The 23,525-nt window shown below is 41.8% G+C and overlaps 1 protein-coding gene across 2 annotated transcripts; it reads left to right on the top strand.

Moving 5' to 3' along the window:
* The first annotated feature begins 2,018 nt into the window (after nt 1-2,018).
* Nucleotides 2,019-23,290, top strand: si:ch211-154o6.3 (uncharacterized protein LOC563854 homolog). 2 transcript variants are annotated; one of them, XM_036135154.1, is made up of 14 exons: nt 2,209-2,296; nt 4,655-4,716; nt 8,275-8,393; nt 10,435-10,658; nt 11,017-11,140; nt 11,345-11,466; nt 13,482-13,568; nt 13,673-13,762; nt 14,030-14,118; nt 16,815-17,037; nt 17,135-17,257; nt 17,400-17,565; nt 21,951-22,039; nt 22,964-23,290. In XM_036135154.1, the coding sequence occupies exons 3-14, from the start codon at nt 8,380-8,382 to the stop codon at nt 23,068-23,070; spliced, it is 1,458 nt and encodes a 485-aa protein (XP_035991047.1). In that variant the 5' UTR covers nt 2,209-2,296; nt 4,655-4,716; nt 8,275-8,379; the 3' UTR covers nt 23,071-23,290. The 2 variants fall into 2 exon arrangements, with proteins under 2 accessions (XP_035991046.1, XP_035991047.1); XM_036135153.1 differs by lacking the exon at nt 4,655-4,716 and having other exon boundaries at nt 2,019-2,296.
* Nucleotides 23,291-23,525: the final 235 nt, after the last annotated feature.

The following is a 23,525-nucleotide window of genomic DNA, read 5'->3' as shown; positions in this document are numbered from 1 at the left end:
ACTATTGTCTCGGGGAGGCAGAACAGAAATGTGCTACTTTTCTAAATCTTATTTGTAATGAGTCAAAAAGCTCAAAGAATGTGAGTACATTTCCAACAAGGCACTATGCAGTGTGCTCATGATACTGATTCTCAGGCCCCAGATCTTCACATTGCAGTTTGCAGAGCTGCAAAGCACTGTTTGATGTAACGGACTGCTCATTTTTATTTGCTCATACAAAAAGCATGGCAACTCAGACTGAACTTCAGCTATCCGAAGATATAGGATTGGTAAAATATAAAGGTTTCTAGGATGTCTTAATATATTTCTTTAACAAACATCTTAACTTTTTAGTCTGTTGCTTTTTGATTTATTAATCCATTAACCCCGTTGTTAAAAGATTTTAGACATGGCTTTATTTTTTTCAGACATGGCTTTTTTACAGAATCCTCCTCACATTGGCAAACCTGGTACAGATAAGAAAAGCCATAAATTTTGTATTCTAGTAGTATTATCACACAGTGAAAACGCTGGGAAAAACCTACCTGTAGTTTGAGCATTTCCTGACTGAAGACAAATAATCAAAAAGAATTAATTAAATGTAGTTTTTTCTTTAGCAAACCTACAATAATGTGAAATAAATTTAGCTTAAGTATTCATTTTTATATTTACACCTTTTTTAAGTTGGTCAGAGTGTCTGCTAACATTTAATCAACAATGTACTACCTGTTTCTCTGGACACTCTTTTAAACAGAATGACAGGAAAACATTAATTAGGTAAATGCATGTTAATCTTCATTAGTCAGGAAAAAGTCTATATAGTTATTAGTTTGAGTTTGCCCATGTTTAAAGCTAGGGCAATACTTAAAAAAAGTTACAACAACTGGATGTGACAAACATGACTGTGCCTTGGCACAGACAATGTGGCGGATCAAAAAAAAAAAACAGTGAGCTTTGGAAATTTGCAGCAAAAAGTAGCATCTTGTGGGGGTCAATATTTCTATAAGTATTTACTTTGAAGGTTTTGTGCTAATCTTATTTTATCAGAACTCCTTTTATCAGAAAAAACACACAGGTCTAGGAGAGATAAAGCTTTTTGCAAATTCATAAAGTAAGAAAAATAACCTTCGGTGAATCACTGTATTGTTATTACAGCTCTCGCCTGTGGAACAGGCTCCCTGAAGCCCTGAAAGCAAATGAGGCTGCTGTTGTTTAAAAGAAAAACTCAAGCTGTATCTTTGTGGCTTAGCTAAATCAGCTTACTTTTGGTTGCTAGCCTTTTCTCTTAAATTCTAATTTGTTTTAAGTTTAGTTTTGTTGTTTATTATATTTATTATTTAAAATTTCTATCGGACCCTTTCATTGTTTTGTATTTGCTTTTTATCACTCTTGTTAGGATTTTTAGGCCAACCTCTGCTTTTCCCTCCTTATTATATTCAGCAAAATTCACTATACATTTCCAGGTACTTCTTGTCCCATGTTTTGCTCATTAGCTCTTTGTCGATATTGCTGTTACTTTGCGCTGCCTTGATGTAAAGTACTTTGTTTTGCTGTTGTTTTACACGATGAGTGGTCTAAAAATTAAAACGAATTGATCTTTACCAGGCTTGCCAGTTTTTGCGGAGCTGCTGCAGCGTTTGCAGCCACATTCAATCTGATCCATCCAGAAAGGGTGCCTAAATCTTATTTTTACTTTCACTGTGGTATTGCTTGCTTACTATCCAACTGTTGACTAATTATCAACTAAGGTGTAAAGGAACAACTCATTGCAAATCTTTTTTCTATATGTCTATAAAAAAAATTCCCGAGAAAAATAGTGCAATTTTCTGTTTTACATCATATCTCATATCATATATATGCATTTATTTTAAACTGTTAATTTGTTTGTTTGCTGTGAACGCAATAAATAAATAATAAACATGAATAAATAAACATTTTATTAAATTTTTATCTGTATATCTGTTGTTTTTTATGGGAGTCTGCTCCTGCATCTGCTGGCCACTGGGTGTCGCTGTAGGGACAGTTATCCGTTCTTCACCGGAACGTCAACATCCGGCGACACGTCTCCTGGACAGAGCGGAGCGCTAATCCTTCAGATTTGTCTGAGGCGTTGTTTTCATCTCAGACATATATTGTTCATGTGAGAATTTCTGAACACGTAGTTTCACTTTTTTTTTTTTACAACCTCGGCCGACCTGCAGGGCCGTAGACACCGTTAGAGCTTCAAATGGGGGAAGTGAGGAAGCTGCAGAAGAAGTTAAGGCAGATTGAAAATCTGGAAATAAAAATCAGTCTGACCCCAGAGGAGAAGTTTAAGGTACAGAAACACTTCGCCTGGCTTTTCGTGTTCACCCGAATCTCCCATGTTTGACTTTATTAAAGTACAAGTAGATTTCCCTCAGATGAGAGAAGAGATTAGCATGACAGGACAGATGGATTCCTTCAAAATTAGAAACTAAGCTCAGGTCTGCGGTGGGTTTAGGATTGAGAGAAAAACACCAGTTTATGGATTACAGATGCCGCACTTTCTAAGGATGAAGGTTTAAATGGGGTTTCTGGGCTGCAGAAATGATTACAAATGCGTGTTTTTCCTGAAATAACAGTGTTGACTTCATTAACACAGTGATCAACATGAATTAATAATAGTGCTATGAATAATTTGACAGATTTTTATTTATTTTTTTTTTGCCCAAGGATTGGAGCAGATCAGATGATCATACGTTAAACAGAGCGCATCAGGGTAAATAATTACCAGGAGCTTCAGCAAAGTCTGTTCTTGTTAAAGGTCACAATATAAGTGCTTGGGGAAAATGAGGTGCCCTACAACACGGATTTACCTTTACCGAGCTGCTCCTGGAGCTCCTAATTGGGAGGATAAATACATACAGGGTGAAGGTTACAGCTACGAGACCCTGAACCAACCAAAACACAAGCTCTATACGTTCATAATGTCTCATTCTGGTCCACAAATCACTTTACAGTGGATTTTTTTATGGGAGACATTGACCTGACTGGCATTTATTACAAATTCCAGAGACGAGAGTGTACGGTATCATGCAAAGGCATTTGTATTTATTGGATTTTATGTGATAGTCCAACACGTAGTGCATAATTGTGATGCCAGAAGAAAGTTATTGTGGAGCCTGCATGATGTGAAGATGCTTGTTTTCAGCAGTGACAGAGACTTTTGTATAAAGCCCCCTTGCGTCAGCCCCCTTACAATGCAGCCGCAGCTGCAAGGCCTTTTGAGGTATGTTTCCTCCAGCGCTACACAGTTAGCAACTAAGCTTTTTGTCCATTCTTCTTTGCAAAATAGTTCAAGTTCTGTCTGATTGGGTGGAAAGTGTCTGAACCGTTTTTAAGTTTTTTTAAAATTCTCGATTCTGTTTAGGTCTGGACTTTGAATGGACACCGACATATGGGCATGCTTTGGTCTAAACTATTCTATTGTAGCTCTGGCTGTATGCTAAGGGCCGTGGTCCTGCTAGTAGCTGTACTTCCAGTCTCATATCTTATGCAGCCCTTTAACAGGTTTTCCTCCAGGATTGGCTTGTATCTACATCCATTCATTTCCCAAACTTTGACCAAATTCCCTGTATTTGCTGAAGAAAAAGGATGCTGCCGCTATTGTGTTTCACGGTGGGAACAAAAGTTCAGTTTTGGCCTTGTCGGTCCAGAGCGTCGTCTTCCTTAAAAGGCTGGTGGCAAATTTCACACAGGACTTCTTATGGCTGCCTTGCAACAATGTCTTTCTTCTGCCAGATTTGTGGAGTGCACGGACAGTAATTGTCTTATCAACAGATTCTGGTGTATCTAAGCCGTGGATTTCTGCAGCTTCTCAAGACTTAACACGGGCCTCTTGGATGCCCCTCTGATAAACTCTCTTCTTTGTCAAATCTGTTGGTTTAGGTGGACGTACGCATCTTGAAAGGTTTGCAGTTGCGTGACACACTATTTTTGATTTCCAGATGTTGGAGTCAACAGTGCTCTGTTGGGTGTTTAAAGCTTGGGTTAATGTTTTATTGCCCAACCCGTCTTTGAACTGCATCTCCCTGACCTGTCTAGTTTGCTCATTGGTCTCCATGATGTTGTTTGTTCACTGATGTTTCCTGGCAAACCTCTGAGACCAGAAACAGAACAGTTTCCGAGGGGACAAATGAACACACCGCACTTTTCAGATCTTGATTTGTAAGATATTTGTAAAATCACGCATGTAAAAAAAAGTTCAAGGGTTGTCCATAGTTTACTTTTTGCCCTGTAAGTAGAATAAAATAAATAAGATAACAAATGAGAAGCGGAAAGGCAGACGGTAGTGCTGAATTTGAATTTAAAAAGAAAGCATTATCAAAGAAGAAGTGCCTCTTTGGGCTCTAAATTATTTCCATCCCTTCCAGATTTCTTCAAACTTCCTTTCATTGTATTTCAAAGAGAAAATTATCTTTTAAGCAACAAAAATGCTATTTTAATATCCTAATAACCCTCTGTTGTTGGAGCATCTGTCTTCTTTGTGATAGCTTTTCTTCTTGCAAAGCTCAATATTACAAAATAATTACTTTATTGCATTTGGTAATGGTTGCTTAGTTTAAGAGACCTAAAAAAAAAAAAAAAAAGAGATCTGTCCAAATTAAAAGTAACAGTTGCTTCAATTAATATTGCCTATTTTGCACACCTGAAGGTCTGTGCTTTTGGAAACAAGGGACCGACTGACGTTCTCTATTCAATGCATTTTCTGAACAGGTGAGATAAAGAATCTCCTTGAAGTTTAATTTCTTCCCATGTGGCAGAACCTGTGATCCTGTTTTAAAAATCCCAGCGTTTCATCAGTAATTCCTTTTAGATGTGACAATTAAGATACATTTGTGCTTATTATACAGTAGGGCTGGGCGATATGGGCCAAAACTAATATCTAGATATTCATTGGCCAAATGGCAATATACAATATTTCTCTGAAAATGTTTTTCTTTTCCTAAATTAGTTATAAAGAGACATCTCTGAATCAAAGCTTTATCCAAAATGTCTCACAGGCACATTTTCTTTATCAAACTGCTTTAGTTAAATATGAGAAACACCTGAAAAATAACCTACTGGAAAACGTAAAAGTATAATTCTCACACAACATAGACCATCTCGATATAAACAATAGTCTCATCTTATGTCACCTTTAAAAAAAATCTTAATATTTTTAAAATCTTGAAATATTGCCCAGCCCTATTTTATAGAGCTAGAAATTGTATTTCCTTTTGAGAAAAAGTTATGGAATCTAATTTGAATCCAGCATTTGCTTTTAATGCACATTAAGTAATTTCATTTGTTTATTTTTTAATGAGTAACACCCTTTCATGTTTTTATGCACCACTGCTTTTCTACAGCTGAGAGCAAAACATCGCTCCTTTTGACTAAAGCTGTGACTTATTTGCATTTTGTTCATGAGTAAGAACTTTACTTTTGCAAAACTCCTGAGTTTTCATTTTGATTGATGTTGTAAACAAGGTGATAATTCTGCCTTATGTGTAATAATGTCCAACTTTCTAACAAAAAGTGACGGAAATAAATATGAAGAATTATAATTGGAATGCCAGTCAATCAATTTTACAACCCTAAAGGTCTCAATGACAACCATAAAGTAGAAGTATCACCAGTTTGTTACATTGTATTGCTTTTTTAATCAAGTGACGATGCCACACGCTGATATAAAAATAGCTGAAATCAACATTATAAACATGTTAGTCTGTGAAAAAATTGAAAATGAAATAGTCGTGAAAATGAATAGTGCCAGCTTCGCTCATGTCTTTTTACGGTGAGAAATCTTACAAAGTATTTGTACACGTACACAGCTAATATTGGCCGAGACATAATGATTTCAAGAAACTTAAAATCCATCATTTATGTAGAAAATAATTAGCTGTTATTGATTAACCCATTTTGAAATATTTACCTAGTGTGGTTATAGCTTCATACGGCAAGGAATTTTGCTCTGAATGAAGACATTTTAGGTACAAAATACAAAAAGGTAAATAGAAATATTTTTGTTGTGGATATGAATATATACGTTTTAACAAAAGAGGATTAAATTGGTGCAAATAAGCCGGGTATTGCTCTGGCTCAAACAGTGGCTGTTATTTCTAATTTTCTGGTTGGGATATAAAGTTGTGAAAGTATTATTAAATTATTTCTTTCCTGAACTCAAGTTAAGAAAAAAAAAAAAGGTAATGTCAGGTTTTTTTTTTTTTTTTTTGCAGTTAACATTGATGTGAGGAGAAATTGCAAAAAAAAAAAAAGGTTTTTGTTCTCATCTCTGGTGGTTCAGTGAATGTAGCACGAGAGTGGGGAGGATGTAAAGATGCGGAGGCTGGATAAATTGATTCTAAAATTTACTGTGGCATACCTTCTCCCCCTGCAAATGTGAAGCAGTCACTGATTGAGGCATTTTCAAACCTCCGGGGCCCACAAAGAATGACTTCTATCACAGGTGTGTTTGAGTTTTTACTGTCTGCGGATATTGCATGCTACAGCACTGCCAGCAACTAGAGCTGCACAGTCTTCTCCGGGCTGATTCCTAGTTCAGGATTTTGGATCTTAGCTGCCAGTTGTGAAGTTTTTCTTCGGCTGTTTTTTATGACAGCTCACAAAAGGGAAGAGTGCACAAAAGTTTCTTTGATAGACTCCAGCAGAAAGTTAAAGAAAGCATCAAAAGCATTTTCAAGTAAAAAAAAAAGGTGCAGCATTGCGAAACAGCATTTTTTTTCTGCTTTTGGTTTGTTTTTCCACGCATAAATGTTTCAGTTCATCAAACACATTTTAATATCAGACAAAGATAAGATTAAATACAAAATGCAGATTCATTATTAAGACAAAAAAAAAATCCAAACCAACCTGGCTCTATGTGAAAAAGTAATTGCCCCTCTTGTCAAAGGGGGAATTTACTGTGGCTAACCATGTTGTTTGGTTCAGTTTCACTAACATCACCCAGGCAGGAATAATGCCTGACCCGTAGAATCAGTAAAATCACTTAAATAGAACCTGTCAGACAACATAAAGTAGGTCAAAAAGCAGAGAAAAGCAAAACATCCTGGTGCAATTTTGCTGACTCATCTTGAAGGCCACAAATGAACCCAGAAACAAACAAAATAACCTCTTGATAATTTTGGGGAAAATGCCCTGTGGAGAAATGGAATGCGTATTTTGACTCCTAAAATAAGATAATTAGACATCCTGCACTTGAAATAGGATGATGGAGATGAGTTGTTCCTATTTTAAGTGCAAAAATCTTATTAAATTGGCAACCCGTCTTATTTAGCTGCTCAACTCAAGGATAAATACGCTAATTTTAAGAACATTTTACTTATTTTTAGTTCCGTTTTTGCAGTGTGCATGCAGAGCATCTGGCCATCGGTTTATAACCTTAAGCTATCGCTCGTTTGATTTCGACAGCAGGACAACGATCTGAAGCACAGCAGCAAGTCTGGTCAGGCTGGTTATTTTTGCTCAATCCTGCTCAGGTTATCTTTGTATTTGAATTAGTTTAATGATCTAAAACATTTAGGTGTCACACAAAAAGCAACAGAAAAAACTGAAAGGAACAAATGCTTGCTCACAGAACCATCCACACTGTTGGTTGATGCATTTATTCACTAAAAAAGGTGGGAGAGCTTCGTTTTGATGCATTTAAGGATTAGGAACAGCTTTTGATTTTTCAGTACTTGAACGATTGATCAGCAATCAGAGCTGAGAAGCTAAAATTAGTTATTTCCAATCAACTCATTGTAATCAACTCATCCTATCAACCACAAACAGAGGTAATATTTGAATTTGTCCCCTTATAGGAACGTGTGCAGGCCCATTTCCCACAGTTCAGCTCACCCCAGGTCTGATGATTTGTGGCCTGCACTGGAAATGCCTTGTCTTTTTACAGCCAATTAAAATGATGACGTTTGCCACCTCACGTAGAAAAAAAAAAAAAAAAAGAGCCACGCTGCCATCAGCAGCATCAAACCACAAGAGATTTCCAGTTGTTTTCAGATGCAGAGTAGCTCTTGGCAGTGTGATGCGGCGTGTAAAGTTGTCCAAGTGTGCCGAATTTAACAGGGAAAACAGACACTTGATGTACACTTGACATCTAACTTATTCAGGCATGCATATTTCAAAGCCCACAGTCAGACAGCGTATGTTCTCAGCTGCAGCCTAATAGACGGAGACAGACCGAGCGATCCGGTTGTGCATACAAACAGGATGTAAGCAACTCGTGGATTTAGCAGCTCGCTCTTACTACCAATCTCTTGACTTTTTTCCTGTCAGATCTCCAGGAAGGCGGAGCTGCGCTCCAGATTGGCTGAGCTTCAGCTGCAGCTTTCTGGCCCGCAGCAAACTCCTGGGATTGTGGGAGACGGAAATAAGGAGAAGATGAAAAGACAAGTGTAAGGAAGAGAGGGAGAGGTACCCGTGGGTGTGTGTGTGTGTGTGTGTGTGTGTGTGTGTGTGTGTGTGTGTGTGTGTGTGTGTGTGTAGTGGGGTACATATGGAGAGAAGCATCATTTTTCAAAAGCAACAACATTCACTTTGAAGCCTTTGATCTATATTGTATGTCTATCCAAACACACTGGAGGTCAAATCCTCTTGTGCTTTTGGAAAAAGGGAACTTCCTCATGTTTGTGGTGCGTCATGTAAACATCACTGATGTCATGCTCCCTGTTTGAGTCCTTCGCCTCGTTAATCATCAGATGTAAATTAGTATCATACACCGAATAGAACACCAAATATCCATTCTTATAAAGAATAAATAAACACTATAAAGAAACACTTTCTTATAAAGAAACACTAAAGAAGCACTTTGAATTTTTTTCCACATTTTGTTAGGTTCCAACCACAGATTTAAACATATTCAATTGAGCTTTTACTTGATAGACCAACAAAGAGTCGTGCATAGCTGTAAAGAGTTCTGTTTTTTTTTTTAATTATTATTATTTTCAAATAAAATCCTGAAAAGTGTGGCGTACATTTGTCACAGCATCCCAAGCTTTGAACATTTCCCAGAGCTCTGCTCGGTCCATCGTGTGAAAATCAAAACAGTATGGCAGAACCCAAAGCTAAAGAAACGAAGGGCGACCAGTACTGACCTTTGAAGTAGAAGAGGCTTAACTTTACGTAAAATAAACACATTTTGTGCTTAGATAATGTAATTTATAAATTACTTAAATGCAAGTGTGATAAACAAAGGAAGAGCAACAGCATAAAATAACATTTTAGTTGCAGCTCACTGAATGGTTGTGCTATTTTCAAACAGGCTCGAGGGCACCACATGTGGTCCTTTGGGGGTACCTGGTACCCCCCCCCCCCCCCCCCCCCCCCCCGTGTCATAGAGTGCAGAAGACCTGAGGTGCAGATCTAGATTAGGGGCCATTACTGACCAAAGAGCAGTATTCGCCTCATTCCTGTTAAAAACGTATTGAGCCACAAAACCTACACTTGAAGAAAAAATAAGCTTAACAAGTTTTTGGGTTGTAAAATTCATAACTTTTAGAAAATGACCGCACTTCTTTCATTCTTGAAATGTTGAAAAAACAGCAAGAAGGTCCTGGGTTCAAGTCCTACCCTTGCCCTGGGTCTTTCTGCATGGAGGTTGCATGTTCTCCCTGTGCATGCGTGGGTTCTCTCCGGGTACTCCGGCTTCCTCCCACAGTCCAAAAAACATGATTATTAGGTTAATTGGCCTCTCTAAATTGTCCATAGGTGTGAGTGTGTGCACATTGACATCTGGAGATAGGCACCAGCACCCCTCACGACCCCACAAGGGATAGAAATGGATGGATGGATGAAAAAGCCCATTGTTTTGGTTTTATTATACTATTACATGCTCAAAAAGATCAGCAATGTTGTTTGTGGACTCTGAATTATTAATTTGACCAAAACACTGCTTAGTGCTGCAGGTTGCAGGGTGCCTGGTTTAGAGCAAAGCACATTTACGTATTTGAACGGCCTAGTCAAAGTCAAGATCCGAAACCAATTGAGAATCTGTGACGAGACATGAAAGTTGATGTTCACAGAGGCTCCTCTGTCCAATCTGCCGTAGACTGAGCTGTTGAAAGGGGCAACATGTTCCCTTAGAAGTCCTGCAGCTTCAGTTTCAGTGAAAGGTGGTTCTACAAAGTGCACAAATACAAAATAATACAAATGGATGCATCACTTTTGGGTTTTTATTTGCACTAAATGCTGAAAATCCTGCATCGTTTTTCCTTTGTCAACTGTGCACTACACTGTGTTGGCTTCTCACATAAAATCTGCATACAACACACTGAAGTTAGTGGTTTTATTATGACAAAACGGTCAATTTGACAAGAGATACGAATACAAAAGGTACAACAAATGATCCTTTACAGGTAGACTTGTTGTCACAGAGGTCGCTCTGTGCAGTTTTCATCTTCATTATTTATTCAGCTCTTGCTTTCTGCTCTGGCACAGGGACGATGCCCCGGAGACCCTTCCATCACAAACGCCTCCAGCCTCCAAGATCCTTAAGGGAGAAACGGAGTCCAACGCTACAGGAGCGCCAGCGCTGGCTGCCAGGCAGAGGGCTGCGGGGGGAAACGCAGCGGAGACGGGGGGGCCGCAGGACGGGACGGAGCCGTCTAAGGTGTCGCCTCAGAGCAGAGACGGCTCTCCAGAACAGCTACGGCAACAGGAAGGTGGGCTACTTAGCAGCATTCACCGTCCTTACCCTTTCGCTCAGGGAGTTAAAAGAGCAAAGCAGTGCCCTAATTTTCGATTACCATCTAAAACCAGTTTATGCACGTGTGCACCCCCCCGAGGAGTCCTAACAAGCTCGTGTGGCAGCCAGGATTAAAACCAACAGGCTGAGTTGTGCTTCCCTGAAGACAGGGCCCACGTTTCGCATCCACGGAGCTAATTTAGCCCCACGCTTTGCAGCATGCAGCAGCAGCAGCATCGCACTAATCCATACTGAGGAGTCGTGTACTGTAGATTAACAAGGCAGGGTGCTGATGAGTCAACACTGCTAATTGCACAAATCATTTCCTTTTGCAGAAGCAGAGTTTTCATCCCTCAAAGCGTCCTGGGAGAAGGCGAGGTTTCGCTTGAGGCTGCTGGAGGGTCACAACGACATAGTTACCAGCGTGGTTGCTGTTGACAACCTGGTGGTTTCTGGAAGGTAAAGCAGCACGCCATTTGCATAATGGATGGGCAAAGTGAGCATTCCACCCAATTTATCTCCTAATAGGCGCTCACGCTCGCCTTCATTGCTGCACATGTGTTTTCCCGTCCCAGTCTCTTGTAAATTTACGTCGTTGACTTTGTGTCTTCCCTCTCCTAACTCCTATTCCCGCGTTCCCTCCTAATCGCGCCGCCGTCTAAGTCGAGACACGACGGTGAAGGTGTGGCACGTTCCCACAGCAACAGAGCAGAAGAACCTGGGGGGTCACGCCGGCGGAGTCACCTGCCTGTCGGCACCTCCCCCCGAGTATTGCAGGCGGCTGGGTGAGTAGATACACATGTGGGCCGACTGCGGCTGAGTAATGCCCGTATCCTGCGGCCTGGTAATTATAGGAGCAGTTCATCAGATCAACTCCACGGAGAAATAACCTCAATAGACACTTTGGAGAGTTCACTGTCTGTCTGAAGCAGGCAGCCTTCCATCATTCGATTCGCTGGCTCCCCTCCCTTTTCCCCCCGGTTCTCCAGCTTAAAGCACTCGGCGTGGAAGTGCAGCCCAGTCCTACAGCAGTTACTCCGTTAATGAGCTTATTTTCTCCTATGTACAAACGTGCCTCTCTGTCTACTTCTTGCGATTTCTCTCTTTTACACTCATCTGCAGTACGGTGCACCGATATGAAAATTTGGGCCGATATCTATGTCCGATATTATGTCCGATAGCTGATATTTACCGATGTGTGTGTTCGCATGCACATTTAGGTTTTTGTGATGGTCAAGGTTTGTACAGTTTTGGAATAACTGAGAACTATGATAACTGAATTCAATTCAATTTTATTTATATAGCGCCAATTCATGAAACATGTCATCTCAAGGCACTTTTCAAAGTCAAAATTCAGTCATATTATACAGATTGGTCAAAAAGTTTCCTCTCTAAGGAAACCCAGTAGATTCCCTAAAGTCTTGACAAGCAGCATTCACTTCTCTTGAAGAACCGTAGAGCTACAGGGAGAGTTGTCTGCATTGTCCATGGCTTTGCAGCAATCCCTCATACTGATGCATGCATGAAGTAACAGTGGAGAGGAAAACTCCCCTTTAACGGGAAGGAAGACTTCCAGCAGAACCAGACTCAGGGGGACTTAGGGGCGACTGTGGCTTGATGGGTTGAGTAGTCGTCTGACAATCAGAAGGTTGTGGGTTCCATTCCAGCTTCCCCTTGCCTCATCTCAATGTGCCCTTGGGCAAGGCACTTAACCCCAAATTGCCATACACCGAGCTGCGGCTCTGTGTATGGGGAGTGTTGGCTGAGTGGTTAGAGCAGGGCACTTGCACTCAGAGAAGGATGCAAGTACCCAGTTCGATCCCTAGCGCCTGCACTCTGGGTCCCTGAGCAAGACCCTTAACCCCAGAACGCTTCCCAGGCACTGCACAGAGGCATCCCTTATTGTGGAGTATTCAGTAAGTTACTGAATGTAAATTATAGTCTATACTACGGCCGCTCCATACTCCACTCCACGAGAAATTAGACGTTTTTCCTCGCTCCCGCAGTGAATGACATCATTTTGTTCTCCCAGCCTCGTCTCTGGGCAGAACTTTTTTCTCGTTTTCTTCCCACCCTAAATACGAGAAAGAAAACTGTTATTGTGGAGTATGTAGTGGCCTTTACACACTGCTTTTCGTATGTCTTCTTTTGACACCGTGGAAAACTACCACAGTGCTGGCATTGCATCTCTGCTTCATTCAAAAACCCCACAATCCTGGCTGCAATGCACGACTGTCACTTTCACATGACCGCACAAAAACTGCATGACCAACCGCCTCCCCTCCCCCTCTTAAAACACAGGCACAAAGGGCAACTAGATGGAAATAAAGATCGGTTGTTAATACCGGCCCAGTTTTACTTATCGGACCGATACTGATATGTTAAGAAATGAGTAATGTTGGCCGATACCAATGTTAATGTCGATATATCCCTGGTCTTGAGTCATCCCTTGTTTGTTTATGTTGTTTCAACCTGTTTGGTATCTTGGAATGTGGCCTTCTTGCTCCAGGGTTTCTGAATTTCTCTCAAACCTTTGCTTTTGACCCTTTGGTACGTTGCTGTGTTAAATGGTCAGGTACAACTAATGGAACGGCCAGAATTGAAGGAAAACATTTTAAATGCTGACAGACTGTCTCGAAGATCATCTGGATGAAATTCAAAATCACTTTAAAGCTGACAAAAACAAAGAAACAAGGTTGCTTTCAAAGTTGTGTGCAGTTTTGTATATTTAAGACTAGTTTCTTGGTTTGTCTGAGTTCTCTGCCGTGTCCTCCCCTGTCCGTCTCTGCCGTCTCTCCAGCCCGGTCCCTGTCCCTGTCTGAGAAAGAGAGGTTTATTTTGAGCGGCTCAGCAGACTGCTGTGTGAAGATCTGGGCGCTGAGCATCGGTAAGATTACCACACCGACACATGTGCGCGCTCAGACATGGTTGCTTTAATATAACGGGCCCGTATCTTGTCAATTAAACTGCATTTTGCTGTTACCTCCCCAGGGCAGTGTGTTAAGTCCGTCTACACGTTCAACGCGGTGACTGCGCTCTGCTTTGCGCCCGAGGGGGACGGCTACATCATCACCGGTTCAGGTGTGTTCCTGCGAGGCCACAGAGTGCAAGCGACACAGTGGAGGGAATAATTGGTCTGTTTCCATTGACACATGTGCACAATTTCACCCCAAGTTTGTGTTTGCGTGTCTACCAAGAGTCCGTCTCGGTGGCATCATCTGCCAACTAGTTACTGTAGCGCCGCGCGTTCGGCTGTCTGGCTCAGGTGTGTCAGCTGTGGCCGGCGATAATGACTGCCGGCCGGCCGTCTGTCTTCACACGTTAACCTCACACTCTGTCACCCTGCAGACGGGGGTAAAGTTCAAGCCTGGAGCTGGCACACTTTCCAGAACTGCCAGTCAGTCAACGCTCACCAGGAAGCAGTCACCTCCATTCAGGTAAGTCCTGTTTATTTGTTGGCGGACAGCAGAAAGTCAACGTGAAAAACCAGCCGATGCCCCGCCACATGTAGGCCGTCTGGCCGCCGACTAATTTGCCCTCCCGGTCCCTGATTGGGCCTTTCAATTAAAAAGAAACTAAGTACGAACGCGGGTTACTATTACAGTAAAGTGGCGAGCCTAATTTGCTGCTGGATGTGGTCTTGATTTATTAAACTCAATCACATAACGAGGATACCGTCTTTAAATCCGTTTTGTAGAGCAAAACTGCCCTAGCAGCCAGCTTCCCCATATGGAATGCCTGAAATGCCAAGACAGGGCATGCAAAAAAATAAATGCATAAAAGAATGAAAGAATGAAAGAAAAACATTAAAAATCAGGTTTTATTGCACATATTTTTGTCTACTGAAAACTATGTGCATATACTGTACAGAAGAAGCCCAGGTTGCTTTAATAGCGGCCTTTAGCTTGTCTGCGTCATTCTTCTTCTTGACAACATGTCATAGTTTCTCTGAGGGGTTTGGGTAGCGGTGGTCAATAAGGACTTTAAATTTTATAATGATATATTGTGGTATTATTATTTATTATGATAACAATAAATGCGATGGTAAAAGACTATGACCAGCTTCTTGTAGTCTTTTCAGGTAACTTTATGGCTGTGACGTCATGTCCATTATAGCCCCATAAATACAAATACTGTCCTTAGAATAACACATTTGATAATGTAACATATATTCAATAAAATGTTATTTATATAGCATTAATTCTCAACATGTCATCTCAAGGCACTTTACACATGTTAAAACAAAATTATAATTTGTTTCATCAGGACAAGTTACATAAAGATTTTTATCACTAAATTACACACAGTAATGACATTTAACCTCAAGTCATCACTGACCGTGGAAACTCCACACTGGAGCAATCTCTCCACCCTTTCTGTCCTACTCTTCAGACTCCTCGACATTGATTTCCAAATTAAATGCCATTTTTTGTTTAATCTGAAAAGGGAACTTTTGACCACTGAACATCAGCTCAGGTGGCTTTGGTGTCTCTGGTTCAGGTGTGGCTGAAACAGAAGGAAGGTGACGGCTGTCCAGGACACGTCTGTGTGTGTCCGTGTCTTGTGAATGTCCCACAAACTCTTGAATGGTCTTTCATCCACAATCCTCTCAAAGGGTGGCGTTATTCTTGTTTGGCTCGGTGCCTTTTTCTCCCACGCCTTTTTTTATTCCACTTAGCTTTTAGCTAGTTTTTAGCCACTATTAGCTTTTTGTGGCTTGTCCTCCTTGTGGAAGATGTTTACAACTACCCACAGTTTTCCCCATGATTTCTTAGACCATAACAGTGTTTCTGTTCTAAAATCCCTTCTTTTATTTGTCGTATATTCAAATAATGTTTTTATTTAGGGTTTTATTAGCTGTAGGGTTAGGGGTTAGAATCTTTCCTTTGACATTTAGCTTTTTGTACAAACCTGCTTCTGAAACCATCCATGTTGTATCTTTAGACAATAAAAATGGAAACATTATTGTTATGCTATCCACCTTTCCATGTGAAAATAGAATATTTAACAAGATTTGACTTAAAAACAGGGAATTCAACAGTTGACTCAAACGTGTTGTCACAGTAGGAAGGCAAAGTCGGGTTCAAGAGGCATAAAAAACACTTGACTAACATGCCAGAGCTGAAAAACAATCAATGTAAATACATTTACAGTTATGTTTATTGGTTAAAATAAAATGTATTAACTTAAGTTAACAAAATGAAAAATAATTGATCCTTCATAATGCATTTAGGTCATAAACTAAAATCTACATAGTTCTCCTGAAATCCTGTACTATACAAACTAAACACGAAGGAACCTAAAACAGTTCCCTGTTGAGTTCCTCAAATTTTCTGAGACAAACCCTAATTACATCAGCTCCAGCAAACTTCTAGATGTGAATCAAACCTACATAAGGTTATTTTAGACAGAATATTTTATAGAGATGGAGGTTAGGTTATTGTGATTTACTGTGTTAAATGCTTTCAGATCATCAGATTCCTTTTTTTTTTTTTTTTTTTAGGCTGGCACACTCCCACGCCTTAATGACGTTCAAACCGATTGCATATTTAATGTGTAATGACAAGACTAAAACATGCTTTTAAGGCTGGCTTCAATATATTTAGAACTTATGATGGCTAATTTGCATAAAATCCCAAATAAACCAAGCTGGTATGTTCCAAAACCTCCAATCCCATACAGGCTTTTCCTGATTCATTGTTTTCAAACGGAGATAAAGAGGTTCACTGAGATGCTGGCCGTGGAGCTAGTCCAATTTTAGAGCGCACTGTTTGTTTTTTTCTTTAAGCAAAAAAAAAAAAAAGAGGATTTTATGAAAAATGAAACGCAGAGCTGCATATGCACATTTTTTTTTTTCAATTTGCAGACATCATAATACGCCTAAAGCATTGTCACCCTCTTTGTTGTTTCTCATGCAAAGCACACAATCCATTTATAACCAGCAGCGGCACGAAAAACATCTTAAAATATTCACTTTAATTCCATTTCCACAAACATACATGCAATCTTCGCCTGACACACACACACACACACACACACACACACACACACACACACACACACACACACGCATACGCAGAGGGGGTAAGGACTCAAATCACCATGACAACCACGTCTCTGGTGCCCTCCGCAGTCTCAGGGTCCTCTGGTGTTCAGCGGCTCGGCTGAGGGGGGGGTGTCTGTGTGGGAGAACCGGTGTTCGGAGCGAGACCCCCTGAAGCTGCTGCACCACTGGAGCAGCCGGGTGACGGGCCTCAGCGGGGGGCCGGACGGCCGTCTGAAGCTCAGCCCGCGCGGAGACCGGCTGTTCCTGGCTTACGGCCGCGCCTCCATCAAGATCCTACACTGGAGGACAGGTGAGCTCTGGAGTGGGGATCGGCCACAGATGTTCGGGGGGAAATCTTCATAATCCTTTTCAAAGCAACATCTGGTTGACTGTCCCCCCCCCCCTAGGAGTGATATCCAGGCTGACCAATCACAGCAGCGTCACCGGCGTGACAGATTGTGTCCACCAGACCGGGGGCCTCCTAATTGGCTCCTGCTACGACCTGGCGAACGGAGACAGCTCCCTTAACTGTGAGTCGAAGATTAAAGCGTGCGCAGCCAGAAGGTCCTCTCTCCGCTCTGAGCGTGAAAACACACAATAAGGACTAAAGTCTAAATCGAATCCACTCTGCGCTCCTCTGTTGACCTCCAATCCTTTAATCCTCCCCTGCAGTGTTCTCTCTGCCGCAGTGCCGCTACTTGGCCTCCCTGACCTGGCCCGACGCTCCCAGGATCCTCTGCTTCGCGGCGTGGACGACCGGCAGCGGGGACCACCGTTGGGTGATCGGGGGCCGTGACCTCGTCGTATGGGAGCAGCTCCCCAGTTCTGGGAAGCAGAGGTGGGTTTCTAAACATGCAGCTGCCTCCACGATCGATGGCAGCCCTGATAGAGACGTGTGCTGTGGGTCCATTCGGCTGCTCCCTCACTCAGGGGGTCCACACAGCAGGTTATTACTGCTCGCACACAGACTTGGCAGAATTTTTACTCTGGATGTCCCTCCTGACGCAACGGGGATTCACACCCGGGTCCCTGGTATCACAGATGCAGACTTAGCCCGCAACACCGCCGCAGAGGGGCATCCTGTGAGAGATATGTACAAAATAAAATAAATGGTTGTCACTGAGACGCCGAGGGGCGCATCTTTGCTTACCTGACTCCGCCAGATGGATTTGCTCCGCATATCCATCTGGAAACCTTCCGTTGAAGTAACTTTGGGAAGGGGCGAAAATACTGGTTAGCTGATTGGCCTATGTTGGTGATAGACGGGCCAAATGAACCAATCAGATTCGTTGTTGCTCGTAACAGAGCGACGACGAAAACACAACCACAAGCCAAGCTACTCTTGCTGCTGCAGGTAAAGGCTCGTTAGCTCAGCAAAGAAATACTCTGTAATTCCGATAAAACTTGCTCGATAGCCACGCTAACGCTAGTTTCATCGGCTGAAGCCACCATGTTCTTTAGACTGAACTGTCGATCTTCTCGTTGCGTCACACCTCAACCCGCCTCAAAGCCAACGCTGATTGGACGTTCGTTTGGTGAACGGCTCCAAATTTTCTTTAACGGAGAGTAGCCAGACTGATCTGCGAGTGAAACCTTGAAAGCTCGCGAGATCAGGATGGTCTCACGAGGCTACATCTTTGCTGCAGATACACTAAAAATTTAGCATTGGGTGTGTTTTTTTTTTTTTTTGGGTCCCTGTCCAGTCTTGTCTGTCACAGTTTCAGTTCTTTTAATCTTTGTATTTCTCTTGTCTTTCCCGTTTTGAAGAGCGACTAATAGAAATGAGCCTCTTTGTGATGTCGTGTGTATCTCACGGAGACACAGGAATTCATGCTGAGTCACAAATTAAACGTTAATTGACACTCTTGATCGATATTAGAAGTAAAGATTACAAAAATGGCTTCAGTTACATTTATTTCACAGGAAGGATTTGGGATGCCGGAAAGTGTTGAAATCCAATTATTTCTCACCCTGGGATTTATACAATGAAAAGTATGGGAAGAAAAAGGGGGTACGGGAAATTACTTTTTTTGCAGAACTTACTTCATGTCTTATTTAGGAAAAAGGCACCAATCCGAATATCTGAACCGAACCATTGAAGGAATCAAACTGCTTTTTGCACTGATTATTTTATGCAAAACTGAAGGAAATATTACCATAATGTAAACTACAAAAACATGCCTTCTCATGCAGCTCTCAAACCTTTATGGATAGGCATTGTACAGCTGATGGAAAACTTAATGCCGAGATTGGACCCTGTAATTTGCAGAGCATTTACTTATTAGGGAAAATACGTGACTGATTTAAAAAAAAAAAAAAAAAAAAAAAAACTTTGGTTCCCTGATGTTTATTTAATATTGTTGTAACAGCCTGTGGTTATTCATTGTGTTAAAAATCGGTTGTACATTTTGAGGAATGGTTTTGTATCAAGACAGGAAAATTAACCAAAAATGGGCAAAGTTACGATGCTCTGCAAAAAAAAAAAAAAAAAAAAATCACACCCTTCAAACATTTTACCAAGCTTCATTGTGGTTTATTGGGATTTTATGTCATAAACCAACCAATTAAATTGGAAGGAAAATTATACATGGTTTGCAATCTGTGACAAAAGGGGACCTAAAACTAATTATCCATTTCTTGCATGTTTTTGTACGATTCGGGTCTCTACTGCTTCTAGAAACAGTTCCAAGTATTTTCTGCAAGAAGTAAATGTTCTGTAGGTGTCTGAAAAATAAGCTGTTTCAAAAACCTCCTGATTATTACGTCACGAGTGGCAGACACAGCCCTCACCCAGCAGCCCCAGCGGAGCTCCGCCCACTTCATCAGCTTGTTTTACCGCCGTATGCGTGGTACAGTGGCTGTTTGGGTGAAATTGGCCTACCTGCAGCCGCTCACCTGACCCAAATAATGAGCTTAAAGTCAGCTAACATGTAAAATACAGCCAGAAGAAAACACGAAACCCTCTTTACAGACAAGATAAACAAAAAAAGTGTTGTTTGGAGGAACTTTCCCAGTCAGGCAGACAAGGAAAACGAAATGCCAAACCGTGCTACATGCTAAGCTAACAGTACGACATGGATGTTTGAGAGCAACAAAAAAAGGTCAACTAAACTCCTGTATCTGAAACAATGATCAGAGACCAAACACTTAAAACATAAATATATTTATTACAATTTGGAATTCCAAAATTGGGAGACAACACTTACGGACCTATCAGCGACGCGCACAGCCTATTTTATCCCGACAAACCCAAAACACGTCTTTTTAACCCCTCCGGGACTTCTGAGGGGGTTGGGCTAACCCCCCTTTGGAGACATCCAGTCTCCAGCAGATTTGCGCTTCCTGACAGTTCGGCTATTAGTTGTAAATGACGGCCTTACCCTGTTCCTGGGAGTTCACTAGGATAACATTAAAAACCCATGGGAAAGTTTTAAAAACCGTTAGCTATTCTACACTCCCTCATATATAATCTCCCGTGCTGTCCTGCACCTGGTACCGTTACTGAATCCTGAATGCAGCCATTGTTTTCTGCAAAGAACTCCTCATCCCAGGTTACTGTGTTAAAGGTTAAATCTGTATAACTTTAAAATACACTATTATCATATAAATGATTATATATTTTCCTAACACAGCCTCGTGAGACCATCCTGATCTCGCGAGCTTTCAAGGTTTCACTCGCAGATCAGTCTGGCTACTCTCCGTTAAAGAAAATTTGGAGCCGTTCACCAAACGAACGTCCAATCAGCGTTGGCTTTGAGGCGGGTTGAGGTGTGACGCAACGAGGAGCGACAGTTCAGTCTAAAGAACATGGCGGCTTCAGACGATGAAACTAGCGTTAGCGTGGCTATCGAGCAAGTTTTATCGGAATTACAGAGTATTTATTTGCTGAGCTAACGAGCCTTTACCTGCAGCAGCAAGAGTAGCTTGGCTTGTGGTTGTGTTGAGAATCTGATTGGTTCATTTGGCCCGTCTATCACCAACATAGGCCAATCAGCTAACCAGTATTTTCGCCCCTTCCCAAAATTACTTCAACGGAAGGTTTCCAGATGGATATGCGGAGCAAATCTATCTGGCGGAGTCAGGTAACCGCTCTGGTACGCACGTGCCCACCAATAGGCTACTGGTAGAAACGTACCATTCAGAAACCGCTTGCTGGTGCTTAGATGTATGACTTCACCGTGGTGCATCTGTTTGCAGCCATTTTCTTGTGTGTAAAGTGTAAACATTGAGTTGGGGGAGGCGTGGCCAGCTACAGCTTTTTTGCATAAAAGTGATGGAGACCTAAAAAACATCTCGTTTTGAAAGGAGGGTGAAACTGGGGACGGGAAATCTCATTATTTGGGAAGGATTTTGTGCAAAAAAGAAATGTAATGAACATGTTTTGTGAAGCTCATAGACCTATCCTGATGTTTAAAATGAAGCATAATGGGTCCCCTTTGAAACCTGCACCATGGGTTTGATTTCTGCCTCCTTGACGTCCGCTGCAGGTTCAGCTTCAGGTCCGCAGACTGAGGCCTTTAACCCATTATTCTCTGCAAAACAGCTCCAGCTCAGTCACAGTCGATGGAGAACATCAACTCTCCGTTCTCATCCCAGGTTCTCAATTGAAATTTGGTCTGGACTTTGACTAGACCGTTCCAACACAGGAATTTGTCTATTGACCTCAAGCTTTCCCATTTCAGCGCTTCTGTACATTCATTGTTGTCCTGCTGGGAGGTGAACCTCACACCCAGACTTAGAGTGTTTTTGCAGACGCTTACAGGTTTCCTCCAGGACTGATCTGGATTTAGCTTCTCTGCCCATACGGGGGAAAAAATGTTTCCCACCAGCACAAGGCTGCCCCTACTTTGTTTCACCGTAGGGAGGTTGTGTTGTTGTTCTAGACGTGAAGCTTTTCTCCACATGCAGTGTTTTGAATACGACTTCTCAGATTTTCATCAGGAAAAATATTGCATCTCGTATATCAATTTCTTTCACCCTCAGGGTGTTTCTCTGTATTGCTCTGTCATATAAAAGCCCGACGAAATGCGGTGGGAATACTTTTGCAAGGCCCTTAACTCGACAAGAGGATGCAGGGACCCTCTCCAGCAGACCCCATCTGGGTCAGACGAATGTAATTTTGAGGCTGTACAAGGATTTAATGCGCGCTAATAGGTTTAACTGTGTGCAACTCCTCTGTTAAACGCGGCGCGTTCAGTTAATCCGGGCGTCTAAATGTTACAGGAGCGACGTCACAGTGAAGAGAGACAGTCGGATGGACTCGACGCTGCTGGAGTCAGAGGGGGACACCGAGGAGGACGAGGAGAGCGACGGTACGCTCAGTCACACCTCACGTTTTTGTTTTTTTTCCCCCACACTTCCTCACGCTCTCGCCCTCTGAGGGACGTTCTAAAACGCTTAACGTGAAAAAGCTTAACGTGGCTTAAGGTAGGAAAACAACGAGGAATCATCACCAAATTTCGCATGGCCATATCTTGTCATGAAGACTTAAGCCTGTCAAAAAAAAAAAATAAACCAAAATCCAACGATTATAGAAGATTTCTCACATTAACGTTTTCTTCTTCATTGGCGCCTATGGCGAGAAAAAGGCTTAACGTGGTTTAATGTACCTAATCAACGATCAATGATCACCAGATTTCTCTTTCATATTGCTTCTAATAAGCACATAAAACTGTCAAAATGTCGAACCCAAAGTCCAATTATTATGGACATTATCTAACATTAAGCGTTTCTGCCTCATTGAGGCAAAGGAAAAAGCTTAACGCAATTCAATGCAACTAAACAACGCTCAGTGATCACCAAATTTCTCTCATATATTGCTCCTCATAAGTACATGAGACTATCAAAAAATCAAAACCAAAGTCCAATTATTATGGACGTTATATGACATTAAGTATTTAATAGAGGCTGGCTATATGAAAAAAACTTAACGTGGTTTAATGTACCTAAACAACGTTCGGTGATCACCAAATTTCTCTCTCATATTGCTCTTCATAAGCACATAAAACTATAAAAATATCGAACACAATATGAAGAGAAATTTGGTGATCATTGATCGTTGATTAGGTACATTAAACTACGTTAAGTTTTTTCACGTTAAGCGTTTTTCACGTTAAGCGTTTTAGAATGTCCCGCCCTCTGACGCACAAGTTTTAAATGAGTAATCGCAGAAGCGAACGTTTTCAGAAGACGCATGTGGCGACAAATCCCTAATGAAAAGCCCTGTGAAAATTCAGATTACGGGGATAATGAGGACGGAGGAGGAGGAGGAGGAGGAGGCGCCCGCCCCGGAGCTGCTGAGGACGGAGCATCCGGCTCGTGGCTACGCTGCGTTCTCCAGTGAAGCCCGGGACGCCACGGCCTGCAGCCATCAGCGGGAAACGAGAGGGTGGGAGACGGAGGGATGGGGGTGGGCGAAGTGACAGACTGAGCGCTAGTCTGGGAGGAAGAGGAGGGAGCATATGGACAGAGAGAGTATGAGCGAATGTGTACGTGTGATAGGCAGATTGTTTTCTCTGTAAATATTTTCACATTCAATAAAGCCGTCAAACCGTGAAAGCAAATTTGCAGCTCTGTTGTCTTTCTCTCTCCCCCCCCCCTTCCTCTCCTCTTTGGTTTCTGTGTGACCCCGCCTCTTCCTGACACACCAGTTCATTGCCCCTCACTCTGCCGGCCTAACCCCATTAAACGAGCTGTTATTACATTTTCTCCTCATCCTTTCCTCCTGTCTCATTCCCTCCGAGGTGTTCTTGCTTGCTTTTGAAAACACCAAAAAAAAAAGAGAAAAAAAAAGGAGTT

Source organism: Fundulus heteroclitus, chromosome 3, assembly GCF_011125445.2.
Source record: "Fundulus heteroclitus isolate FHET01 chromosome 3, MU-UCD_Fhet_4.1, whole genome shotgun sequence".
Lineage (NCBI taxonomy): Eukaryota > Metazoa > Chordata > Actinopteri > Cyprinodontiformes > Fundulidae > Fundulus > Fundulus heteroclitus.
This window is presented reverse-complemented; position numbering and strand designations above follow the sequence as displayed.